Here is a 26683-nt window from a genome sequence, read left to right as displayed (position 1 = left end):
TATCAAACCAAATCATAATATCATTAAAAAACCCAAATCACTTATTTTATAGTAAATAGTTAAAATATTTTTTAATGAATTTTGTTACATTTTCGCGCATGCGTAAACCCTGTAAGTGTCAAATACTCATGTCTAGTGAATTATTCACATGTAAAGAAGGTAGCTACCAGAGATGACAGCTGTTTTTCACTAAAAGAAGGTAAACGAAAAGTGTTCCAGAAAAATCAGTATTTTCAAACTGAAAAAAAAACCAGCCACTTTAGAAAACGGCGGTGGCCATCTTGAAAAAATTATTTTTTTAATGACCAGCAGTTGTTTCTTTAAAGGTATATAATAATAATGCTTTGTGGTAATTTCCATGCTTGTATCATCATTTGCACAATTCCCTCTATTTTGCCTGCTAATATCTTCCACTATATTGGGAAGACAGAGCATGAACGTTGTTGAGCAACATGAATAACAAACAATATATAAATATATCAATATTGATTTAATTCCATTACTACTTTTTTGTGAAAGGCGCTTTGAATAAACAGATATTGTTTGCTTTTTTGTTTCTTTTGGTTTTTTTTTATCTGGTTTTTCTTTTTTGTCATGGTGTTTACAGTATGTTCCGACAGTGTACGCGTCTCCTGATATGCATTATTCAATAAAACACTCAATTGCAAAGCTTGGAAAATCAGACCACCTTTGTAAAATACTTTCTTTAATCGTTTAATGAATAAAAAATGGAAAATGGTGAATTTATTCGAAAATCTTAAGTTTACTGAATAAACGAATCCGGAGAACAGCCCGACAAAAGAGTATAAATAGTCCAATGCAAGCATTTGGTCTTCCATTCAGCAAGAAAATCCAGCACTCGTCTTTCCTTTTTGCTAATGTACTAATTTGGCTTTATAACTTTTGATATGAGCGTCACTGATGAGTCTTATGTAGACGAAACGTGCGTATTGCGTACTAAATTATAATCCTGGTACCTTTGATAACTATTTACACCACTAAATCCATGCCACTGCTGGTGGACGTTTCGTCCCCGAGGGTATCACCTGCCCAGTAGTCAGCACTTCGGTGTTGACATGAATATCAATAATGTGGTCATTTTTATAAATTTTCTGTTTACAAAACTTTGATTTTTTCGAAAAACTAAGGATTTTCTTATCACAGGTATATATTACCTTAGCCGTATTTGGCTCCCTTATGCTCTCAAGCTGTACTTATTTGACTTTATAAATTTAGATAGGAGCGTCACTAGTGAGTCTTATGTAGACGAAAAGCGCGTATGGTGTACTAAATTATAATCCTGGTACCTTTGATAACTATTGTTTAAAGGTCATTTTTTTTTTTTTTTTGGTTTACATATTTGTTTGCTGTCTAATAATGATTAAGACTATAACGCACATGTTGACCGCTGTACATCTAGTTGTGACATTTTCTATCTAATGTATCTGTTTGTTTTGTTTACACATTGTTAATTATATAATTGAATTTAATGCAATTGCGTTCAAGTGAGAAGGGAATGATTGTAGCAAGTCAGGAATATGACATTTGTTATCCATTCGTTTAAGTGTTTACGCTTTTAATTTTGCCATTTGGTTAGGGACTTTCTGCTTTGAATTTATCTCTGTATTATTAAAATATTACTTTTCCATCAATAGATATGAGTTTGAAAATTGTATTAATTTCTATCAAGACATGTCTTTGAAAATGGCTTATAATAAAACTTTGATAAAAAAAGATACCAAAGCCATATTATTGCATGACGCTACGATTCAGTGGTTGTCTGTCTGAGCTGAACACGTGATTCAGTGGTTGTCTGTCTTAGCTGAACATGTGATTAAATGGTTGTCTGTCTTAGCTGACAATGTGATTCAGTGGTTGTCTGTCTTAACTGAACATGTGATTTAGTGGTTGTCTGTCTTAGCTGAACATGTGATTAAATGGTTGTCTGTCTTAGCTGAAAATGTGATTCAGTGGTTGTCTGTCTTAACTGAACATGTGATTTAGTGGTTGTCTGTCTTAGCTGAACATGTGATTTAGTGGTTGTCTGTGTCAGCTGAACATAAGATTTAGTGGTTGTCTGTCTTAGTTGAACATGTGATTCAGTGGTTGTCTTTGTTTGCTGAACATGAGATTCAGTGGTTGTCTTGTTTGCTAAATATTTGATTCAGTGGTTGTCTTTGTTTTGTTTGCTGATCATGTGCGATTTGTTGGTTGTCTGTGTAAGCTGAACATGAAATTCGGTGGTTGTCTATGTTAGCTGAACATGTGATGCAGTGGTTGTCTTGTTTGCTAAATATTTGATTCAGTGGTTGTCTTTGTTTGCTGATCATGTGTGATTTGTTGGTTGTTTGTGTTAGCTGAACATATGATTCAGTGGTTGTCTGTGTTAGCAGAACATGTGATTCAGTGGTTGCTGTTGTTAGCTGAACATGTGGTTCAGTGGTTGTCTTTGAGACCTGAACATATGATTCAGTGGTTGTTTTTGTTAGCTGAACATGTGATTTAGTGGTTGTCTGTGTTAGCTGAACATGTGATTCAGTGGTTGTCTTTGTTTGCTGAACATGTAATTCAGTGGTTGTCTGTGTTAGCTGAACATGTGATTCAGTGGTTGTCTGTGTTTGCTGTACATGTGATTCAGTGGTTGTTTTTGTTAGCTGAACATGTGATTCAGTGGTTGTCTGTGTTAGCTGAACATGTGATTCAGTGGTTGTTGTTGTTAGCATAACATGTGATTCAGTGGTTCATTGTGTTAGCTGAACATGTGATTCAGTGGTTCATTGTGTTAGCTGAACATGATTCAGTGGTTCACTGTGTTAGCTGAACATGTGATTCAGTGGTTCACTGTGTTAGCTGTACATGTGATTCATTGGTTGCTGTTGTTAGCTGAACATGTGATTCAGTGGTTGTGGTTGTTAGTTGAACATGTGATTCAGTGGTTGCTGTTGTTAGCTGAACATGTGATTCAGTGGTTGCTGTTGTTAGTTGAACATGTGATTCAGTGGTTGCTGTTGTTAGCTGAACATGTGATTCAGTGCTTGCTGTTGTTAGCTGAAGATGTGGTTCAGTGGTTGTTGTTGTAAGCTGAACATGTGGTTCAGTGGTTGCTGTTGTTACCTGAACATGTGGTCACTGATTGTTTTTGATTACTGAACATGTGGTTTAGTGATTGTCTTTGATTCCTGCATATGTGTTGATCAATTGGATGTCTGTGTTTGCTAAACAAGTGATTCAGTGGTTGTCTTTCTTTGTTGAACATGTGATTCAGTGGTTGCTGTTGTTAGCTGAACATGTTACTCAGTGGTTGTCTTTGTTTGCTGTCATAAATCAGGCAACTGACAAATATAATACATCCCCATGTTAAAATGAGCATAGAGCAAAACATGAAGGAACTAGATACCATTGAGATGGGAGCCATCTCTGTGGGCCCCGCTGTCAATAACGTTGGGTAAATAAGTTGTATGGATAATCTGATATGAAGCATTATTTAAAGTTTTTACATAGTCTCATGTGTAATTTTATTCTAAGATTTTAAGTTAAAACTGATAAATATTCTGAACTTACTTTCATAGTATAATAGTGATATGACTGCATGATGTGAACTCATTGTTGACTACTCTAAGGTGACTTCTGGATATATGGATTGATGTTTGAACAATATGTTTAAAGGTGCTGCCCAATTGATATTTGTCACATATTTTTAGAATTATGATTTCAATATAGTATGACCCACCAAGTATAAAGTATGAAATATTAACGGTTCTCGAGAGGTAGAGCGGACACAATTTGTTAAGAACACAAACGGATGGACAGACCGACGGACTGACCTTTGACCTAGGATGCATACATTATGACACATTCTCTGGTGTTGGTTAATATACATGTTAAGTTGAAAATGTTTGTCAGGTATAAAGTATGAAATAATAACAGCTGTCCTCTCAAAATATAGTGTGGATCAAATTTGTTAGTGATGGACAGACCAACAGACAGACAGACCTTTGACCTAGGAAGTTGTACATACATCATGACACACCCTCTGGTGTTGGTTAAAATGGATGTCAAGTATAAACTTTGAAATCATAACTGTTATCTAGATATGGAGCGGACACGATCTTCACCACAGGACACCGGGTTGTCAACTGAAACCAAAGTTTTTGACCTTGACCTTTGACCTAGGAAGTTTTACATACATCATGACACGCCCTCTGGTGGTGGTTAATAAACATGTAAAGTATAAAGTATGAAATCATAATGGTTCTCTCGATATGGAGCGGACACAAAGTTAGTGTTACGGACGGACGGACGGACTGATCACTAAAGGGCGACCCGCCTAAAGGCGGGGCCCTAATTATTTCGATTCAAATAACACAATTTAGTGTCTTTGTCATAAATCAGGCAATTAGTTTTCTTGATTACATTGTTTCACATTTTGTTTTGTCTAGCCCATTTTAGAACTGTTTATACTGTATTGAGTTTGCTTATTGTTGAAGGCTTCTGGTGGCCTATAGTGAATCTACCTCATACAGACTTTTGTGGTTAACTATCTTATTGGCAATTCTAGGCCAATATATCAAAAGATGTATTGTAACCAAATATAAAGAAACAAAAGTCTATAAAATGATACTTTATTTTCATAAATTACTTAATTTTATATTATGACCATTTTATGTACAAAATTTAATGATTTAAAAACCCCAAAATACACATATATTATGAAAAATGTGTAAAATTACATATAAAATTAAAGTTAAATATTTACAAAAATAAAGTTTGCATAAAATGAATGGACTGTAGATGTGAACAATATTACCCCCCCTTTTTTCCCGCCCCCCCCCCCCCCTTTTTAGCAGAGAAATTGGATCATAAAATAGGAGAGTTCACAAAAGATGAAACACCAATATTTAGGAGTTGTAAAAACCTTGTACCGTGAAAACTTACTTTCAATAATTGTTTTCCGATAGGCACAAAACATGAAGGAATTACAACTCTGAAAACAACTGGATAGGGGAGGTAACTCTAAACCAGGTTTGTTTTTTGAAGAACATTTTCCAAATACAAGATATAGTTTCATTTAGGTAAGCAAGTAAACTTACAAGCAGGAACATTTATAGAAAAATACACAATAAAGAAACAAAATAACAAGTTTGTTGAAACCACATAATAAATTTGTAAACAGATAAATATTAAAAAATAAATACAATGAAATCTGAATATTATATACTATAAAATGGACATTTTCTTAAATACGTCTTTAAGGGGAGGCTTTTCCTCATGTACCATTCAAAAGAAAAATACCTATATGGTTTCTATAAAAATGATCCTAAATTCCCCCACGAAAACATCCCCAAACTTGAATGGAATAGCCCTTAAATATCTTTTATAAAAATCCCTGTTATCTGACAATAAGCTTGTAATATATCATCTAACCTAGCCTTACCGTCATAAAACTTTTGAACAAGATTTTTTTTCTCAGACTCAAGAATCAACCAATCAAAATACTGGATTTTGTGTTTAGAACATAATTTTTGTGCTCCGAGCACTGAGCAAAGTTTGATGACTTCAACCCCAAGCTTATTTGCAATGATACAATTAACCCATATTTCTATGTCTTCATTTGTTTAAATGGAGCAAAGTCATTGTTTTTGAACTTTTAAACCTGAAAAACATTTCAACGATACCTACAACAGGAATTGCACTATGACATTATGAAAGTAATTTTCAAAAAAAGTTTTTTTTTCAAAAGGAGAAAAAAGTATATTTTACATTATGACAAGGGAAAAAATTCATTGTTCAGTCACTAAATGTTATCAGTTATAAACGAGTCAAAGGTCATGTTATGTTTTTTTCAAATATTTTTTTTTTTGCAAATCAAATATATGCAAAGTGTGCCAGAGAAATATTAAGCTGATACACCCTCCAATCTTGATCTCCCAAGAACATCAAATTATATTTTAAAATGTTGGCTTATTGAAGAAAAAAAACCCACTTATATTGCACTAACATTTAGGGATATTGTTCCTTGTAGTTTTGTGCAATAGGATATTTAAAATTTGTTATATAAATATTTTAAGACAAAATCTCTAATTTTTTGTTCCTTTGTAACAGAACAGACTCAATCTTCGTTAACCAATAAACATATATCTATAAAAAAAAGGGAGAAAGATAAAATACAAAATAACCAAATTTCTAGCAGTTATTTTAAGGATCTTCGCAACTTTTTTTTTTAACTTTTGTCAGATATTCAGAATCCTTTGGTTTATCCACGTCTTTCTATAATTTTATAACATATCAATTTAAGAGGCTGTCCAAGTAAACATCAAGCATTCCTATGATATGGGTGGCACAATATAATTCTTTTCCCAGTGATTTTTTGGTTCCAATGCAATGTTTATATCATACAAAGGAAATATATGTCAAAGATATTTTTGAATCAGCAGTGGATGGCTCAGAAAATAATTTTAAAGTTCACAAACAATGCAACAAAATTTTGTACAAAATGAAGAGTTATCTCCCCTTTTCAATGAATTTTCAGTGCCTTCTATGTATTTTGTTTCTCTTTAATTGTTACTGTTAATATAAAAAACAATTTAACTTTGAGAAAGAATGAATTTGTGATATGAAATAGATGAAAAAATTTTGAAAACAAAATATGTCATGTGCCATCCACTGCCTGGTTTTTCCATGGACACCCTCTTAAAAAGGCCAATTTTTAAAATCATATAAAATTCTTGTTATATTTTCATAGTTTTTGAAAGAAAAAAAGTGCCAATGATATATATATATGAAAAATCTAGAGAGTCATTTCCCACCCAATTTTCTATTGATTATTATTTTAAAAACAAAGAGTTGTGTCCTTTCATTTTAATTCTACTTTTGAAGTTCCTTTTTTTCCTACACTATCAATTTTTTAGTCTATATTATTTAAACACCAAGAAGCTAACATCCTTAAGATGAATTTAGTGATATTACTGATACATTACAATACAAGGTTAATCTCAAGGTCAATCAATTCTCGAGGTCAAACTTTTCTCAAGGTCAATCAATTCTCAAGGTCACACTTTTCTCTAACCACACATGTCATCCAAAAAAAACATATTTCATAAAATAACAATAACAGCACTGCCATCAATCTCACATCTTAATAGTTAGGTTATATCTTTATTATATTCAAGGTGGGCTTTGATCATTGAGAAGCTTTATGTTTCCTTAACAATACAATGTGAAACATTTGACTGATTTTACAGAGTTATCTCCCTGCGGTTTTAGGTACCACCTTAAATATGGTATCATCTCTGTACTATTTAGAATGTCTTAATTATTTCATTCTAGTTGACCTAATATCTAAAAGAGTTTTAAACAGCCATTTTTAGAAAATATAATTTTTTTAAGTATTCTCTTGACACAAAGATATGACTCTCTTGTATTTTTTTAGGAATAATGCAAATATTGAATCCTAAAGACAATATTTAAACATGTAAACAAAGCGAAACATTTAAAGTCATTTAAAGAACCATGAATAATGTCATGAATGTGCAGGAATATATAACCTCATTGAAAATTTTAAAACTAAGTAAACATTTCAAATATAAATTTCCTTTAACATTTAAGTACATATCAGTCAGGGGAATTACTTAAACAAGTTATTTTTTTTAATTACTTATATAAGTAATTCTTTATTTTTTAAATAATAAAATTACTTAATAGAGTTATTTTAATTTTCAATAGAAACATAGACTAAATGTAGTTTTCATGATTTTAAACAACATTTTATATCATAAAGTAAAGAATTTATCAGATTTGAGAGAAGTATAGATATAAAGGGTTACTTTGAAAATAATAACAAAAATATTACTTGAATAAGTTATTTTAAACATTTTTGAAAAAAATAGCAATATCACTTATCTAAGGCACATATGTAATTGATTTAGGTTACAAATTATAAATAACTTCAGGTCTTAATTAATTCACAAGTATCTATCTATTTATATCAGTCTACCTTCAAGATTTTAGAGGAAAATGATAATTTAATAGTCCCAAGAGACCAATCTTTGACCCAGAAGCGTCGGTATGAAAGATAAGTGCGTCGGAAAGTTAATTAGTGTTTCTGAAGAATTAGTCTTTATATATCAAGGGAAAAATAACCAGATAACTGTGAAAATTATCTAAAGCTAGTAAAATCTGTATTCTTGGACACCTATAAAAATAATATTCAGAAAAATAACTTATATAAGTTATATTTAAATTAGCCTCGTTTTCAACATTACTTGTATAGGTAATATTAATTGTTACTTGTTTAAGTAATGCCCCTGACTGCATATGTACCAGGTTTAGAAGAGACAACAATTAAAATATTTGGATGTTGTAAACTGATATTGAAAATATATGTTTTTAACATGCAATGTCAAAAACTTAATGAATTCATGATTTGTGGCCTTTTATCCTAACTTTAAGACAAATATTATACTGTGGATTCATTTATTTTAGTGGATATCAATTTTCGTTGATTGAGAAAAAAATGCATTGAGTGGATATTAGACTTCGTGATTATTCCCAGGTCTACACACTTCATTCAATATTTAAATTCATGTTTCAACTAGACTATAAAGAATGAAAATTGGTATCCTTCAAAAATAATTAATCGACATTGAGATGAAGAACAGCGATATCCTTTTAAACATTTCTAATGATAACAAATGTCTGAATTTAACATCACTTATTCAAATTAAAGATTAAATAGAGACTTTAAGCACAGTGTGAAATTGTAGCATTTTTGTTTTGTTTTGCAAAATTTAAAAGAATTTGAATTTAATTTTAATTATCAATCATATACTGTAACAATAATAATAATATGAATATTCTTAACGACATAATTCTATTACATGAATATTGATAACGAAATAGTTCTATTACATGAATATTTATTAGTATTAATTTAAATGACAATATTTGGTTATGAATATTCATAACCACTAAATACAATCATATGAATATTAATTAGTATGTATTTGAATGACAACGTTTGGTTATGAATATTCATAACCGCTTACTTATATCACATGAATATTCATTAGTACTAATTTGAATGACAATGTTTTGTTTCTAATGGCTGAAAGAGATATCATTTTGCTATGGCACCTATACTCTTGCATCTCTGCCCTTCTTGCCGGGACTCTTGCCTGGACTTTTTCCCCTACCACCTTTGCCATGTTTAGGATGAGGCTTGCTAGAGGAGGAGGCTGATGATGAGTATGGTGGAGGGGGTCCCATGGGAGACTGAAAAATAAAATGAAATTAATTAACATAAATTTACATATGATTTTCAAATTTTACAAACAATAACAATGAAAGTTTTTTTTTTTGTCGTTTCTATCATCTGCACAAGTTTCGACAGGATGAAACGGGATTGTAACCCTGGACCACAAAGATAGTTTCTATTAGACATGCTTACAAAGATGTCATTATTAGTTTAGTTTTTCTGTTTCCGTAATATATTTTCTCAGCATAAAATTCATAATTTTAATGTAGAGACAGCTGTATATGTCACATGACATAAATTCTTTTCATATTTCAAATTTACTTCTTATTGTGTTGAAAGCATTTCCATTAAGAATATACATTGTTTTTTGTTGTAAAATCAACAAATCACCTTTAATTATTGATAAACAACTGACTCTAGTCAATTACAACTAGCTTACATCGATAAACAAATAACTTCAATTTGCCGTTTCAGAATCTTAAGCATCATGGGTAATTTCATTGTTCGTACCCCAAAATGAAAATAACGTCACGTCATTGGTTAAATTTATTTATGGCATTTTTAACCAATCAGGACGTTTTGGTGTTCACTTTTGAAAATATTACCCAGGATGCATTAGATTCTGAAACGGTGAATTGCCCTCACCTACACATTATACCATCCAATAGACTACTAACACATATTGATGGCATTTTTAAACCTTGTCTAATTTTTTTTCAAATTTCAAATCACATGCAGAAACATGCATAGTAGCATTTTACACTACAGGTTCTTATATTTAGATTTTATTATGATAAATAATTGTATGAAGTTAAACTACATAGAAATTACTATTTTTCAGGTACTAGAAATCTCTATTGGATTGTAATTTTCATATTTGACCTTAGCTTCTATATTTAACATGATAACAGCCAACAAGTTTAAAAGGTATTTCAAGAGCAGTAACTCTGAATCATTTCTACAAGATTTATGTCAAATTTCTAAGTTAATAGATCTGATCTTGTTGAACTTTTTTTAAATTAGATTTTTAAACTTAGCTCCAATAATTTTCACAATAAGTATTAGTAATAGCTAAAAATATCTTAACTAAATGTATAATAAAGGGACTATAGCACCAAAAGAAGTTATCAGATTTTTCTGATGCTGACAAACAGTAAAACCTGTTTTCATAGCTATAGACCATTCTTAAGGGAGATCAAAATAATTGGTCTCACAAGACATTTTTGTTTTAGAAGGTTTGACTGTACTTTTCAATCCAGCAGTTTCAGATTCTTTAAGGAAAGATTACAGACGATGGGCACAAAGAGATGACAAAAGCTCACATGGTTCTTCAGACAAGGTGAGCTCTGAATGAAGAGGTATAAGCTGACATATATAAAACCTCTCCAAAATAAACAAGGTGGGTTGAAATCAGAACTAAGCAAAATATACCATGATAAAAATAGAATATCTATAAATAGATATGGTAAAAAAAGAATATCTATAAATAGATAAGGTAAAAATATAATATCTTTAAATAGATAAGGTAAAAATAGAATATCTATAAATAGATGAGGAATATATCAATTGTATATTGTTGACTTACCACACTACATGTGAGACACATGCATGTTTTTCTATAAATAGATATGGTAAAAATAGAATATCTATAAATAGATATGTATATTGCTGACTTACCACACTACATGTGAGACACATGCATGTTTTTCTATAAATAGATATGGTAAAAATAGAATATCTATAAATAGATATGTATATTATTGACTTACCACACTACATGTGAGACACATGCATGTTTTTCTATAAATAGAATTATAATTTCATTTTTAAGCTAAACTGCTACGTTGGATAAATAACATTTAAAAGCTGCTTTATAACACTTATATATATATAGCAACATTTATAAACATAGCAACTAAATACTGACAATGGAATATAACAAACTAAAGTTGTGTCCTAACTCAAATTATTTTTGTTCCCAGGTCACAAGGTCAATTAATTTTTAAATAAATAATAGCATACAAGAATTTCAATTTTTATTTTTAAGATTTTTTAAAGGTAAACAACAGAATCATGGTTTTAACTGAAGTCTGACCAAGTCAACTTGGGTGTTTTACTATGATTTACCAACAATTTATACATCTAAGTCATAAAATAAAATAGCAAACACAGACATGACTTAGACCTACATGTACCATCACCAAACGGAAAGGTAGCCTTATTATTTGATTTCTATTCGACAAATTATTCAGTACTATAATCTCTAACTATAATTTTATCTTTATCAATTAAAAAAAACTAAATAATTATGAAAACAACTGATTAACATATGTGTGGTTAATAGATAATATCCACTAGACTTTGTTATGTGCAGTTCACCCTACAGACCCTCAGTGCATGCTGTATACGTGTGTGCGATGTCTGTCTAGCTCTAAAAGGGGGAGATAACTTAATATCTTCATAGTTTTGAAAACCAATAGCATTCGAATTGATTTAATATTTTGATTATTCTGAAAACAAATTTTCTTTTAAAACTTTTTCCAAAAACTTTGCGAGATAGGATTTTTGCTATTTTGAATTAATGTCATGATTTTTTTTGTTCTCAAATATTACATCTTTCAGGAAGTTCAAATGAAAATGTCAAATAAAACCATGCAGCTATACCACTTTCGTAGAAAATTTAATAAAAAAAAAAATTACACTTCATTTTCATTTTACTTCAAATATCACCAACAATGTAACTATCAGAAACACTATGGTAAGTTAAGGGATACAATGTGCACACAAGTTTGTATAATTCAACAAACACAACGAGGAGAAACTGAAAACACATGAAATAAACAAAAGAAAAACTGGACAAAGATAAAAAAATAGTAAAAAAATAACAGATAAAAAAATCTCAATTTAGGATTTTTGGAAGTTGATAGAGAGTGTTTATGAATTCAGAAATTCCAGGCCATTCTAAAATAATTCTATTCAGAACATATATCTAATAAGGGTTCAGCGGAACCCAGTGTCTCGCCTATTTTTGCTGAAAATCCCAGACTCAACAACAATGAGGAAAAAAATCAATAAAAATATTCCTCTTGTTACTATTTTATGATTGTAAGAAAATCTAAGTCCATTTAAAAGTAAATTACAGAAAAAAACAGAGTAATCTTTTTACAAACTTTACTTCTGGATACAATCTTATGATCATAAATAAGCTTCTGTCCAAGTTTGGTACAAACCCAGGATAGTTTAAGAAAGTTATTAAATTTTTAAAAACTTTAACCACAGAGTGAATGTAATGGTTCCCCGCAGAAAAACTAAGTCCATTTTAAAGTAAAATATGGAAAAAATGGATTTATTTATTTACAAAATTTACTTCTGGATACTATCTTATGATCATAAACAAGCTTCTGTCCAAGTTTGGTACAAACCCAGGATAGTTTAAGAAAGTTATTAAAATTCTAAAAACTTTAACCACAAAGTGAATGTAATGTTTCCCCGCAGAAAAAAACTAAGTCTATTTATAAGTATAATACGGAAAAAATGATTTTTTTTTATTTTTACAAAATTTACTTCTGGATATTATCTTATGATCATAAACAAGCTTCTGTCCAAATTTGGTACAAACCCAGGATAGTTTGAGAAAGTAATTAAAATTCTAAAACTTTAACCACAGAGTATATGTTTTGTTTCCCCGCAGAAAAAACTAAGTCCATTTATAGTAAAATACGGAAAAAATGGAATTTTATTTTTACAAAAATTTACTTCTGGATATTACCTTATAATCATAAACAAGCTTCTGTCCAAGTTTGGTACAAACCCAGGATAGTTGGAGAAAGTTATTAAAATTCTAAAAACTTTAACCACAGATTGAATGTTTTGTTTCCCCGCAGAAAAAACTAAGTCCATTTATAGTAAAATACGGAAAAAATGGAATTTTATTTTTACAAAATTTACTTCTGGATATTATCTTATGATCATAAACAAGCTTCTGTCCAAATTTGGTACAAACCCAGGATAGTTTGAGAAAGTAATTAAAATTCTAAAACTTTAACCACAGAGTATATGTTTTGTTTCCCCGCAGAAAAAACTAAGTCCATTTATAGTAAAATACGGAAAAAATGGAATTTTATTTTTACAAAAATTTACTTCTGGATATTACCTTATAATCATAAACAAGCTTCTGTCCAAGTTTGGTACAAACCCAGGATAGTTGGAGAAAGTTATTAAAATTCTAAAAACTTTAACCACAGATTGAATGTTTTGTTTCCCCGCAGAAAAAACTAAGTCCATTTATAGTAAAATACGGAAAAAATGGAATTTTATTTTTACAAAATTTACTTCTGGATATTATCTTATGATCATAAACAAGCTTCTGTCCAAATTTGGTACAAACCCAGGATAGTTTGAGAAAGTAATTAAAATTCTAAAACTTTAACCACAGAGTATATGTTTTGTTTCCCCGCAGAAAAAACTAAGTCCATTTATAGTAAAATACGGAAAAAATGGAATTTTATTTTTACAAAAATTTACTTCTGGATATTACCTTATAATCATAAACAAGCTTCTGTCCAAGTTTGGTACAAACCCAGGATAGTTGGAGAAAGTTATTAAAATTCTAAAAACTTTAACCACAGATTGAATGTTTTGTTTCCCCGCAGAAAAAACTAAGTCCATTTATAGTAAAATACGGAAAAAATGGAATTTTATTTTTACAAAAATTTACTTCTGGATATTACCTTATAATCATAAACAAGCTTCTGTCCAAGTTTGTTACAAACCCAGGATAGTTGGAGAAAGTTATTAAAATTCTAAAAACTTTAACCACAGATTGAATGTTTTGTTTCCCCGCAGAAAAAACTCAGTCCATTTATAGTAAAATACGGAAAAAATGGAATTTTATTTTTACAAAATTTACTTCTGGATATTATCTTATGATCATAAACAAGCTTCTGTCAAAGTTTGGTAGAAATCCAGTATAGTTTAAGAAAGCTATTAAAATTTCAAAAGCTTTAACCACAGAGTGAATATTTGTTGACGCCGCCGACGACGCCGGAATGTAGGATCGCTTAGTCTAGCTTTTTCGACTAAAGTCGAAGGCTCGACAAAAATAGTCATGAATCGAAAAGGGACAGCTTTTCACCTCAGTGCACAAAAACTGTAAAACTTAAAAAATCAAATTATTTTTTTGAATGATCAAAAGTGTCAATTGACCCTTTGAGAGTTATTGCCCTTTAAGTAAATTTTTCACAATTTTTTTAATTGGGTTATAGCAGTTGGTCTCTTTACCACAGCAATGTTGTAAGTTATTAGTATAAAATTCAAAATCAAATTAATTTTTAAAAGGGTAATATAATTTGGTCACTTCAGAGAAAGAAATGCATTAGTGATATACATGTATTAGTATAAAACTCAAAACCAAATTAATTTTAAACATTGCCTACGTCAATTTCATCAACAGGTTTAAGTGAACCTAAAAATAAGCAAAACCCTTAACCAAAAAGAGTAACTTATGTTACATTTAATTATTTCTTCTTCAATAAAGAACTTATGAATATACATGTAAATTAATAATATTCATTTATGCACACAGACAGTTAAGCTTTGGGTTGATTTGAGATTGATGGTTTTGCAAGGTTAGGACACATTTACAGCTGATTTTCTAATGCTTGCAAAGTAAAACTTTGGCTAGCTTGCTTGCTTTGTTTGTTTATTTTTTTTAACAATAAGATTGACATCTTCAAATAATATATATAGGCATAGTTTAACCTGTATATATTATATTTGAATTTAATTTGGTGTTATACAAATACGATTCTACAATATACAAACAAAGCAAGTAAGCTTATCAAAGTTTTGCTCTACATGCTTTAGGAAATTAGCTGTAAACAAAGAATAGATTTAGGAAGGCCTCAAAACTATGAATTATCAAGTCAAGACTAACAACTAGAACACAGATTTACCTGTCCTATTCTTAACTCTAAATATAGATCTCTATTTATAGAATTCTATTTATAGTCCACCAATGGTACATGCTGAAAATGGGGAAATTTCTATTAGTTCCAAAATTCTGCATTATCATATTTACCAGAGGATGAGAGTGTGTTGATTAGGGTTTATAGAATGTAGAACAAAGGGCAAATATACAACTCTAAATATAGATCTATATTTATAGAATTCTATTTATAGTCCACCAATGGTACATGCTGAAAATGGGGAAATTTCTATTAGTTCCAAAATTCGGCATTATCATATTTACCAGAGGATAAGAGGCTGTTGATGGGGGTTTATAAAATGTAGAACAAAGAGCAAAAAAAATATACAGCACATAGAAAATGGACAAACTAGAAGTAATGGTCCCTAATCTCACAAAATGAACCCAATGCTGAAGACAAAAAGCATTTGGACAAGTCTGTAATCTGTTAAGAGAACCACAAAGAAAATCCAAAGCAGAAAAGAGGGTGTAATGGCATTAGTTGATGAAGATTCTGATTAAAAAATTTAAAAAAAATCCAAACAGGATTTTTAAACGAGCCCTAAAATCACAAAGTTGTTGTCTCAGTGTTTGGGTATACTTTTTGTATTTTCCATCGGTGGGGATTTAATAAAGGCTAGATAGATTTTCCCCATGATTAATTTGTATTAAAGGAAAATTAAAGGTCATAAGAAAAAAAATAACCAAATAATGGAAAATAATGCTGTGTTATTCTGATTCCATGCAACTAACATCACTAAGGAAAATATGCATTATTTCTTATCACAACACAACTAAGCATGCACCTTTGTAAAAAAGCTATCTATATTTTGTTCAGTGTTTTTTTTCTTATTTCTAATGTATCTAACGACATTATTATAAAAAGACAAAACCAATAAGTGTTAGGGAAGGCATTAAATAGCAAAAACTCTTTTTAAAACTAGTTATCGTGGTTATAAAAAAACTCTCAAAATTAGAAATATTGATACAAAATCTTACAGAACAAAGTTAGCAGTTATGTCATACTTTTTTTATTTTTTCCTCTACAGATTTCTTAATAGGTCTGAAAGTTAAAGATCTGGTATGATAAAATGAAATTAATGCAAGTTTTATAAGAACCTGTGGTAAAAGAAACTTTAACGCTTAGGTTATAGACAAATTATTGAAAATGAAAAAGAAAAAGCATGAAGTTTTCTGTATGCATTTCTTTTTGCTTTCGTTTAAAACTGAACAGAAAATATAGCAGCTATTGAAGACAGGAACTCAAAAAGAAAACTGTGCAACTAAAAAATTCTCCTTTCTTAATGAGTCACACTAAATGCCAAACATATTATAAACAAGATAATACCTAAATGACTACCTCAACTAATTATAAAGTACCTTTATACATAAATACCCATGTTAAATCCCTGCCTAACTTAGTGTTCATATCAGAATGCTATAATGTAGTGAGATTCATCCTCCACATCCACATTATAATCATTTCTGTACTTACTTGTTGTCTTAGTGGTTCTTGGCTGTATCCTGCATTTTGTTGTTGTTGTCTGTTCCGTGGATGTGATCTCCTTCTACGGAGAGTGTCACCCCAGCTCTGTGCTGGTGGAGCCTTGGGATTACTACTTGGTGTGTGTACTGCACACACTTTTATAAAGAGTCCCATAAATAATATAAGTCCTATCGCTATAAGTATAACTGCCCACCAATATTCCTGAAAACATATATTAAACAGATTTGTTTGTATTTTATTTCATATTACGGTATTAAGCCATGTAAAGTTGGCAGTTGTGTTTATTACTGCCCACCAATATTCCTGATAACACATTATAAGTATTTGTTTGTATTTTATTCATAGTATTGACATCTTAACACTAAATCCATTGGATGTTGTATGTGTACTGATTGATATTTAGTCTTAGTAAAATTATCTTTTGTATTAGCTGTTATTGGCTTTGAACAAGCTGTTCATAACTGCAAATACTCTATTATCTGTCTTTTTTGTTGCAAAATTTCCTGCCAAATCCAGTCTGTTATTTTCGTTAGCTTTGTGACGATCTGATGAGTTAAGCCTATGCGATTGATTTGTACACATAAGATTGTTGTTCAGGCAACAAATATGAAATTGGCACAAAACAAATGTAACATGTTAAGAAACTTATGGTTCAAGATATTTTCATGTGTAGTGATCCCCCTTAGTTAAGAATCTGCTTAATAAGTTCTTTTTTTTTTTAAATAGTTTAAATTCAGAAATACATAATTATATCTTACAGTTATCCAATCTTTTATGTTAGTGAATGTTTCAGTACTAAATAATAAATTCTTTAATCTTGACAATGGACCCTCAGCGTCCACTCCTCTGCAACGTTTAAATACATCACAGTATCCTTGGTAATTGTTACATGGTGATCCTGAAATAAAAATATAAGAGTTGAGTTGATTGATTGATTATTGTGCAATTTCTTGGCAGTTAATTTTTATTGGTGGACTATATCACTATCGCTCTGGCAAAAATAATCACGAATATAATGCCTAACCATGTTAAAACTTCAATAAAGTATAGTTTGCATCAATTATTTTTTAACTCATCAGATGGACAAAAATAAAATAGGACGTGGACGGGTACTTGTACATCCCAACAATAAAAAGACACTGGGTACAAATCTGAGAGTAAGGCTTTACATTCAACTTTTTAAGACCTAGACCAGGCAAACTGATTCTAATGTTTAAATGATTTTACTACAAGTACAAACCTGCTGGAAGTTCAACTTTATAGGCTGCATCTTGTTTCTTGTTCCTTATTTCAATTATTAAATCATGAAATGGTCCAGGTTTCCCAGCTGCGTCACCTTCTGAACTGTAGCAGGCATCTGAGTTGTTCAATTCTGAAAAATAGTACATAATGGAATCAGGTACAACAAGAATGTGTCCTTAGTACAGCATACCTGTACTATCATTTTCTATATAAAGTGGACTGTGAATTTAGGGTAAAAACTCTTAATTTGGGATAAAAACTGAGCTTTAACTTAAAAAGAAACTAGCTTGACCAAAAACTTTGTCCTGAGGTGGGACAGACGGCTAAATGAATGAATGGACAGACAAACTAACGGATGTCTGTTTAGGTTGTCTGCCCCCTCTCCCAATTTTGTCAATATAACAGCACTATAAACATGTCATACTTACTACAACCCAGCAGACATTGTTTTTCCTTGTCAGCTACAGAATCACCATCAGCTTCCACAAAACATTCTACCCAGGATACTTTGTTTTCCTTAGCATAATCTACTTTTGAACACAGGGATCCGGTACATAACTGAAAGAAGAAAAATCATTTGGTTACAATCATTTAAATATAGCTATCAAAGCTTTGAGGCTTTGACAATTAAGTTTTGATATCATTTCATGCAGTGTAATGAAATTAATAAAAAACATACTGTGGATTTATCTTTATTCCTTGGATATTAATTTTTGTGTGTACAGGTGAACCACAAATTCAAATGTTCAACAAAAACAAAACAAAAATATTTAGTCAGGGACTAAACTTAACTCTTTTTTTCCAGGGGCCAGCTGGGCCCCTAAACTATTTTTTTTCAGGGGCCCAGTTGAAATTTTAATGGCCCAACCAATTTTTTCAATCTTTCAAGAACCTAACTCCTGAACGGTAAAGTCAAAATCGTCATTATTGTACTTGACCTCCATTTTGTCATGGGTAACAACATATTAAAATTTGGGAGGCTTTGGTTGAACAGTTCATGAGTAAATGCAAGGACAAGACTGGAAATGTCATTTTTCAATCTTTCAAGAACCATAACTCCTGAACAGTAAAAGTCAAAATCTTCATTATTGAACTTGACCTTCATTGTGTTGTCAGAAACAACATATAAACTAGAGCTCTAAAGAGCCTGTGTCGCTCACCTTGGTATATGTGAATATTAAACAAAGGAAGCAGATGGATTCATGACAAAATTGTGTTTTGATGATGGTGATGTGTTTGTAAATCTTACTTTACTAGACAGTCTTGCTGCTTACAATTATCTCTTTCTATAATGAATTGGCCCAGTAGTATCAGTGGAAATGTTAATAAAAATTTACAAATTTTATGAAAATTGTTAAAAATTGACTATAAAGGAAAATAACTCCTTAGGGGGTCAATTGACCATTTCGGTCATGTTGACTTATTTGTAAATCTTACTTTGCTGAACATTATTGCTGTTTACAGTTTATCTTTATCTATAATAATATTCAAGATAATAACCAAAAACAGCAAAATTTCCTTAAAATTACCTATTCACCGGCAGCAACCCAACAACGGGTTGTCAGATTCATCTGAAAATTGTAGGACAGATAGATATTGATCTGCTAAACAATTTAACCTATGTCAGATTTGCTCTAAATGCTTTGGTTTTTGAGTTATAAGCCAAAAACTGCATTTTACCCCTATGTTCTATTTGTAGCCGTGGCGGCCATCTTGGTTGGTTGACCGGGTCACGCCACACATTTTTTAAACTAGATACCCCAATGATGATTGTGGCCAAGTTTGGTTTAATTTGGCCCAGTAGTTTCAGAGGAAAAGATTTTTGTAAAAGCTAACGACGACGGACGACGACGCCGGACGCCGGACGCCAAGTGATGGGAAAAGCTCACTTGGCCCTTTGGGCCAGGTGAGCTAACTAAAGGCTCTAAAGAGCCTGTGTCGCTCACCTTGGTTTTTGTGAATATTAAACAAAGGATGTAGATGGATTCATGACAAAATTGTGTTTTGGTGATGGTGATGTGTTTGTTCATCTTACTTTACTGAACATTCTAGCTGCTTACAACTATCTCTATCTATAATTAACTTGGCCCAGTAGTTTCATAGAAGATTTTTGTAAAAGATTACTAAGATTTACGAAAAAATGGTTAAAACTTGACTATAAAGGGCAATAACTCTTAAAGGGGTCAACTGACAATTTCGGTCATGTTGACTTATTTATAGATCTTACTTTGCCAACATTTATTGTATTTTAAAGTTTAACTCTATCTATAATAATATTCAAGATAGCAAACAGCAATTTCCTTAAAATTACCAGTTCAGGGGCAGCAACCAAACAACAGGTTGTCTGATTCATCTGAAAATTTCAGGGCAGATATGTTTTTACTTGATAAACAATTTTACTTCATGTCAGATTTGCTTTAAATGCTTTGGTTTTTGAGTTATAAGCCAAAAACTGAATTTTACCCCTATGTTCTATTTTTACCGTGGCGGCCATCTTGGTTAGTTGACCGGGTCACGCATCACATTTTAAAACTAGATACCCAAATGATGATTGTGGCCAAGTTTGGTTTAATTTGGCCACGTAGTATCAGAGGAGAAGTATTTGTAAAAGATAACTAAGATTTACAAAAAATTGTAAAAAATTGACTATAAAGGGCAATAACTCCTAAAGGGGTCAACTGACCATTTTGGTCATGTCAACTTATTTGTAGATCTTACTTTGCTGAACATTATTGCTGTTTACAGTTTATCTCTATCTATAATAATATTCAAGATAATAACGAAAAACGGCAAAATTTCCTTGAAATTGCCAATTCAGGGGCAGCAACCCAACAACTGGTTGTCCGATTCATCTGAAAAATTCAGAGCAGATAGATCTTGACCTGATGAATAATTTACCCCTGTCAGATTTGCTCTAAATGCTTTGGTTTTTGAGTTATAAGCCAAAAACTGCATTTTACCCCTATGTTCTATTTTTAGCTGTGGCGGCCATTTTGGTTGGTTGGCGGGGTCACGCCACAGCTGGCCCCTAAACAAATATATACTAGTTCAGTGATAATGAACGCCATACTAATTTCCAAATTGTACACAAGAAACTAAAATTTAAATAATACAAGACTAACAAAGGCCAGAGGCTCCTGACTTGGGACAGGCGCAAAAATGCGGCGGGGTTAAACATGTTTGTGAGATCTCAACCCTCCCCCTATACCTCTAACCAGTGTAGAAAAGTAAAAGCATAACAATACGCACATTAAAATTCAGTTCAAGAGAAGTCCGAGTCTGATGTCAGAAGATGTAACCAAAGAAAATAAACAAAATGACAATAATACATAAATAACAACAGACTACTAGCAGTTAACTGACATGCCAGCTCCAGACTTCAATTAAACTGACTGAAAGATTATGATTTCATCATATGAACATCAGGCACAATCCTTCCTGTAAGGGGTTTAGTATCATACCATCATAACATATATGATAAGAACATAACCCGTGTCATGCCAACAACTGTTTTTAGAATAAATGTGTTTAGTTCCGACGCAAAGACCTTATCAGTGACTCAATATTAACGCCAAAATATGCACTTGACAACAGTATCGTAATTATATCCCTTCTTAATAAGTCTATTCAAAGGTTTTGTAAGTTTATGAGGTGAATACTGACACCTTTGTGCTTTATAAAGAATATTTCCATAAAAAATTGGATGTGAAATACCTGAACGTATAAAAAGTCTGCATGTTGAGCTATATTTACGAATGATGTCTTTATACCGATGATAAAATTTAGTAAATGTTTTGACTAGTTTGTGATATCGAAAACCCTGGTGTAATAAATTTTCAGTAATACATAAATTTCTCTCGTTAAAATCTAAAACATTGTTACATACACGAGCGAATCGTACAAGTTGAGATATATAAACACCGTAAGATGGTGACAAGGGAACGTCACCATCTAAAAACGGATAATTAACGATAGGAAATGAAAAATCATCCCTTTTATCATAAATTTTAGTATTCAGCTTTCCGTTAGTGATATAGATATCAAGATCGAGGAAAGGGCAGTGGTCATTGTTAGTATTAGCTTTATTTAAAGTGAGTTCACCAGGATAAATTTCATTAATATACATACTGAAGTCGTCATTATTGAGAGCCAAAATATCATCCAAATATCTAAAAGTATTATTAAATTTGTTTATCAGATGTTGTTTTGATGGGTCTTTGCTTATTTTTGTCATAAATTGTAACTCGTAACAATACAAAAAGAGGTCCGCAATAAGTGGTGCACAGTTAGTCCCCATTGGAATTCCGATAATCTGACGATATACGGAATCCCCAAAGCGAACAAAAATGTTATCTAGTAAAAATTCAAGGGCATATATATAGTATCAAAGCATGTCCAATTAACATAGTTTTTTTGTTTATTGCTACTAAAAAATGACCTAAAAGAGTTTGAACATATATATTCACATTCTGATTTTTTGAATGCCCATTTAATTAGGTGTGTGATTTTTTTCTTAATGAGAATGTGAGGCAATGTGGTATACAGGGTAGAAAAATCAAAACTTTGAACAGATTCTTTATTGTATAAAACAATGATTTAAGTTGATTCAACTACTATTCTGGACAAAGAAAGATAACTCCAATTGAAAATTTCTTGCTATTGCGCAATATTGTGCAATTAGATATTTCTTGCTTTTGCGCAATACTGTGCAATTGAAAATACTTGCTATTGCACAATACTGTGCAATTGAAGATTTCTTGCTATTGTGCAATACTGTGCAATTGAAAATTTCTTGCTATTGCACAATACTGTGCAATTGAAGATTTCTTGCTATTGCTGAATACTGTGCAATTGAAAATTTCTTGCTATTGCACAATACTTAATATAATAATTTTGGATCCTGATTTTGACCAACTTGAAAATTGGGCCCATAATCAAAATTCTAAGTACATGTTTAGATTCAGCATATCAAAGAAGCCCAAGAATTCAATTTTTGTTAAAATCAAACTTTGTTTAATTTTGGACCCTTTGGACTTTAATTTAGACCAATTTGAAAACTGGACCAAAAATTAAGAATCTACATACACAGTTAGATTTGGCATATCAAAGAACCCCAATTATTTAATTTTTGATGAAATCAAACAAAGTTTAATTTTGGACCCTTTGAACCTTAATGTAGACCAATTTGAAAACGGGACCAAAAATTAAGAATCTACATACACAGTTAGATTCGGCATATCAAAGAACCCCAATTATTCAATTTTTGATGAAATCAAACATAGTTTAATTTGGGACCCTTTGGCCCCTTATTCCTAAACTGTTGGGACCAAAACTCCCAAAATCAATCCCAACCTTCCTTTTATGGTCATAAACCTTGTGTTTAAATTTATTAGATTTCTATTTACTTATACTAAAGTTATGGTGCAAAAACCAAGAAAAATGCTTATTTGGACCCCTTTTTGGTCCCTAATTCCTTAAATGTTGGGACCTAAACTTCCAAAATCAATCCCAACCTTCCTTTTGTGGTCATAAACCTTGCGTCAAAATGTTATTGATTTCTATTTTCTTATACTAAAGTTATTGTGCGAAAACCAAGAATAATGCTTATTTGGGCCCTTTTTTGGCCCCTAGTTCCTAAACTGTTTGAACCAAAACTCCCAAAATCAATCCCAACCTTCCTTTTGTGGTCATAAACCTTGTGTCAAAATTTCATAGATTTCTTTTTACTTAAACTTAAGTTATAGTGCGAAAACCAAGAAAATGCTTATTTGGGCCCTTTTTGGCCCCTAATTCCTAAAATGTTGGGACCAAAACTCCCAAAATCCATCCCAACCTTCCAATTGTGGTCATAAACCTTACAGTTTATCTCTATCGATAATAATATTGAAGACAATAAACCAAAACAGTAAAATTTCCTTAAATTTACCAATTCAGGGGCAGCAACCCAATAACGGGTTGTCTGATTCACCTGAAAATTCAGGGCAGATAGATTTTGACCTGATGAACAATTTTACCCCATGTCAGATTTGCTCTAAATGCTTTGGTTTTTGAGTTATTCGTCAAAAACTGCATTTTACCCCTATGTTCTATTTTTAGCCATGTGGCCATCTTGGTTGGTTGACCGGGTCACCGGGCACATTTTTTAAACTAGATACCCCAATGATGATTGTAACCAAGTTTGGTTAAATTTGGCCCAGTAGTTTCAGAGGAGAAGATTTTTGTAAAAGTTAACACCGGACGACAGACGACGACGGACACCGGACGCAAAGTGATGGGAAAAGCTCACTTGGCCTTTTAGATCAGGTGAGCTAAAAAATATAATTAGGCATAAAAATTAGAAAGATAATATCATAGGGAACATGTGTACTAAGTTTCAAGTTGATTGGACTTCAACTTCATCAAAAACTACCTTGACCAAAAACTTTAACCTGAAGCGGGACAGACGGACGAACAGACGGATGAACGAACAGACAGACAGACGGACAAATGAACAGACAGACAGACAGACGGACGGACGAACAGACCAGAAAACATAATGCCCCTCTACTATCGTAGGTGGGGCATAAAAACACATGATAAAACGAAATTCAAACGAGAAAAGAAACAGACAAATTTAAGTTTAAACTAGAGGCTCCAAAGAGCCTGTGTCGCTCACCTTGGTCTATGTGAATATTAAACAAAGGACGCATTTGAATTCATGACAAAATTGTGTTTTGTTGATGGTGATGTGTTTGTATATCTTACTTTACTGAACATTATTGCTGCTTATAATCATTCTATCTATATTGAACTTGGCCTAAGAGCTTCAGTGGAAAATTTTATGAAAATTGTTAAAAATTGACTATAAAGGGCAATAACTCCTTATTGGGTCAATTGACCATTTAGGTCATGTTGACTTATTTTTAGGTCTTACTTTGCTGTACATTGTTTCCCTTTACAATTTATCTCTATCTATAATAATATTCAAGATAATAACAAAAAACGGCAAAAATTCCTTAAAATGACTAATTCAGGGGCAGCAACCTAACAGCAGTTTGTCCAATCCATCTGAAAATTTCATGGCAAATAGATCTTGACCTGATTAACAATTTTACTCCCTGTTAGATTTGCTCTAAATGCTTTGGTTTTTGAGTTATAAGCAAAAAACTGCATTTTACCCCTATGTTCTATTTTTAGCCATGGCGGCCATCTTTGTTGGTTGTCCGGGTCACGCCACACAATTCTTAAACTTAATACCCTCATGATGATTGCGGCCAAGTTTGTTTAAATTTGGCCTGGTAGTTTCAGAGGAGAAGATTTTTGTAAAAGATTACCAAGATTTACGAAAAATGGTTAAAAATTGACTATAAAGGACAATAACTCCTAAAGTGGTCAACTGACCATTTTGGTTATGTTGACTTATTTGTAGATCTTACTTTGCTGAACATTATTGCTGTTTACAGTTTATCTCCTATCTATAATAATATTCAAGATAATAACAAAAAACAGCAAAATTTCCCTAAAATTACCAATTCAGGGGCAGCAACCCAACAACAGGTTGTCCGATTCATCTGAAAATTTCAGGGCAGTTAGATCTTGACCTGATGAACATTTTAATCCTGTCAGATTTGCTCTAAATGCTTTGGTTTTTGAGTTATAAGCCAAAACCTGCATTTTACCCCTATGTTCTATTTTTAGCCGTGGCGGCCATCTTGGTTGGTTGGCGGGGTCACGCCACACAATTTTTAAACTAGATACCCCAATGATGATTATGGCCAAGTTTGGATTAATTTGGCCCAGCAGTTTCAGAGGAGAAGATTTTTGTAAAAGTTAACGACGACGGACGCAGGACGCAGGACGACGCCGGACGCCAAGTGATGAGAAAAACTCACTTGGCCCTTCGGGCCAGGTGAGCTGTAAATGAATGAAAAACAAATATGTGACACATAAACAAACAACAACCACTGAATTATAGGCTCCTGACTTGCGACAGGCACATACATACTGAATAAGGCGGGTTTGAACATGTAACCTGGGACAATGCTTATTTCCACACAACACAAAATCAAATTTGAAATTTGGTAGTGTCACTTTTACCGTTCATGAGTTATCATGTTCCTTTAAAAACATAAAAAAAAGGTGAATTTTTCGTTTTTGTTCTCTTTAACAAGTTTGACTCAATCAAATGTTATAAACCCAGTGGCGGATTTACCGGGGGGGCACAGGGGGCACGTGCCCCCCCAGTTCAGGTCACCAAATTTGTTTTCTAACATAATTTCATATCTACTAAAACTTCTTATCTAGTGCGGAAATTGTCACAGCTTGATTAGACGACTTCTTAAACTGGCCGTTAATTAATACCAGCGTCCCCATGCGTGATTTATGACAACTTATCGGTGGGTGTGTAAATATTGACACCTGTGTGTATAAATGTCTCTTTGCAAAAGCTTTTATCTAAAATACATTAACATGTTGATTGGAATTGTACGTATTTGTTTAAAATACAATGCTGAGTAAGATTGATTACCAGGTGAAACTTCTGATCTGCGTATTTGAAGAATAGGTACAAACATTTCCTGTAAATGTACGTTTTTTCCAAAACTTTCTTTTTGTGATTTTATTCAGCAACTAATTAAACTATTTATTTTTTGATAACTAAGAAGATATGTTTTTTAAACGGAATGTCATATTTCATTCCTCTCTTATTTTCAAGGGAAATCAACAATTTGTTTTACTT

The 26683-nt window shown here is 31.8% G+C and overlaps 1 protein-coding gene across 4 annotated transcripts in view; it reads right to left on the bottom strand.

Annotated features, from left to right (window-relative positions):
• Window positions 1-8318: 8318 nt before the first annotated feature.
• The window catches only part of LOC134719226 (disintegrin and metalloproteinase domain-containing protein 10-like), a 63937-nt gene continuing 45572 nt past the window's right edge, over window positions 8319-26683 (bottom strand). Inside the window, exons 14-19 of one of the 4 annotated variants that reach the window (XM_063582231.1) lie at window positions 18396-18525; window positions 17966-18097; window positions 17484-17623; window positions 16714-16926; window positions 15208-15279; window positions 9115-9270 (exon numbers count right to left, since the gene is read on the bottom strand). In XM_063582231.1, the coding sequence (XP_063438301.1) occupies window positions 15253-15279; window positions 16714-16926; window positions 17484-17623; window positions 17966-18097; window positions 18396-18525 (642 nt within the window). In that variant the 3' untranslated portion in view covers window positions 9115-9270; window positions 15208-15252. Of the gene's footprint in view, window positions 9271-10838; window positions 10870-11011; window positions 11054-15207; window positions 15280-16713; window positions 16927-17483; window positions 17624-17965; window positions 18098-18395; window positions 18526-26683 lie in introns of those variants that run through there. The other 3 variants (XM_063582230.1, XM_063582229.1, XM_063582232.1) reach the window with 3 other exon arrangements.

Source organism: Mytilus trossulus, chromosome 5 (genome assembly GCF_036588685.1).
Source record: "Mytilus trossulus isolate FHL-02 chromosome 5, PNRI_Mtr1.1.1.hap1, whole genome shotgun sequence".
NCBI lineage: Eukaryota > Metazoa > Mollusca > Bivalvia > Mytilida > Mytilidae > Mytilus > Mytilus trossulus.
This window is presented reverse-complemented; position numbering and strand designations above follow the sequence as displayed.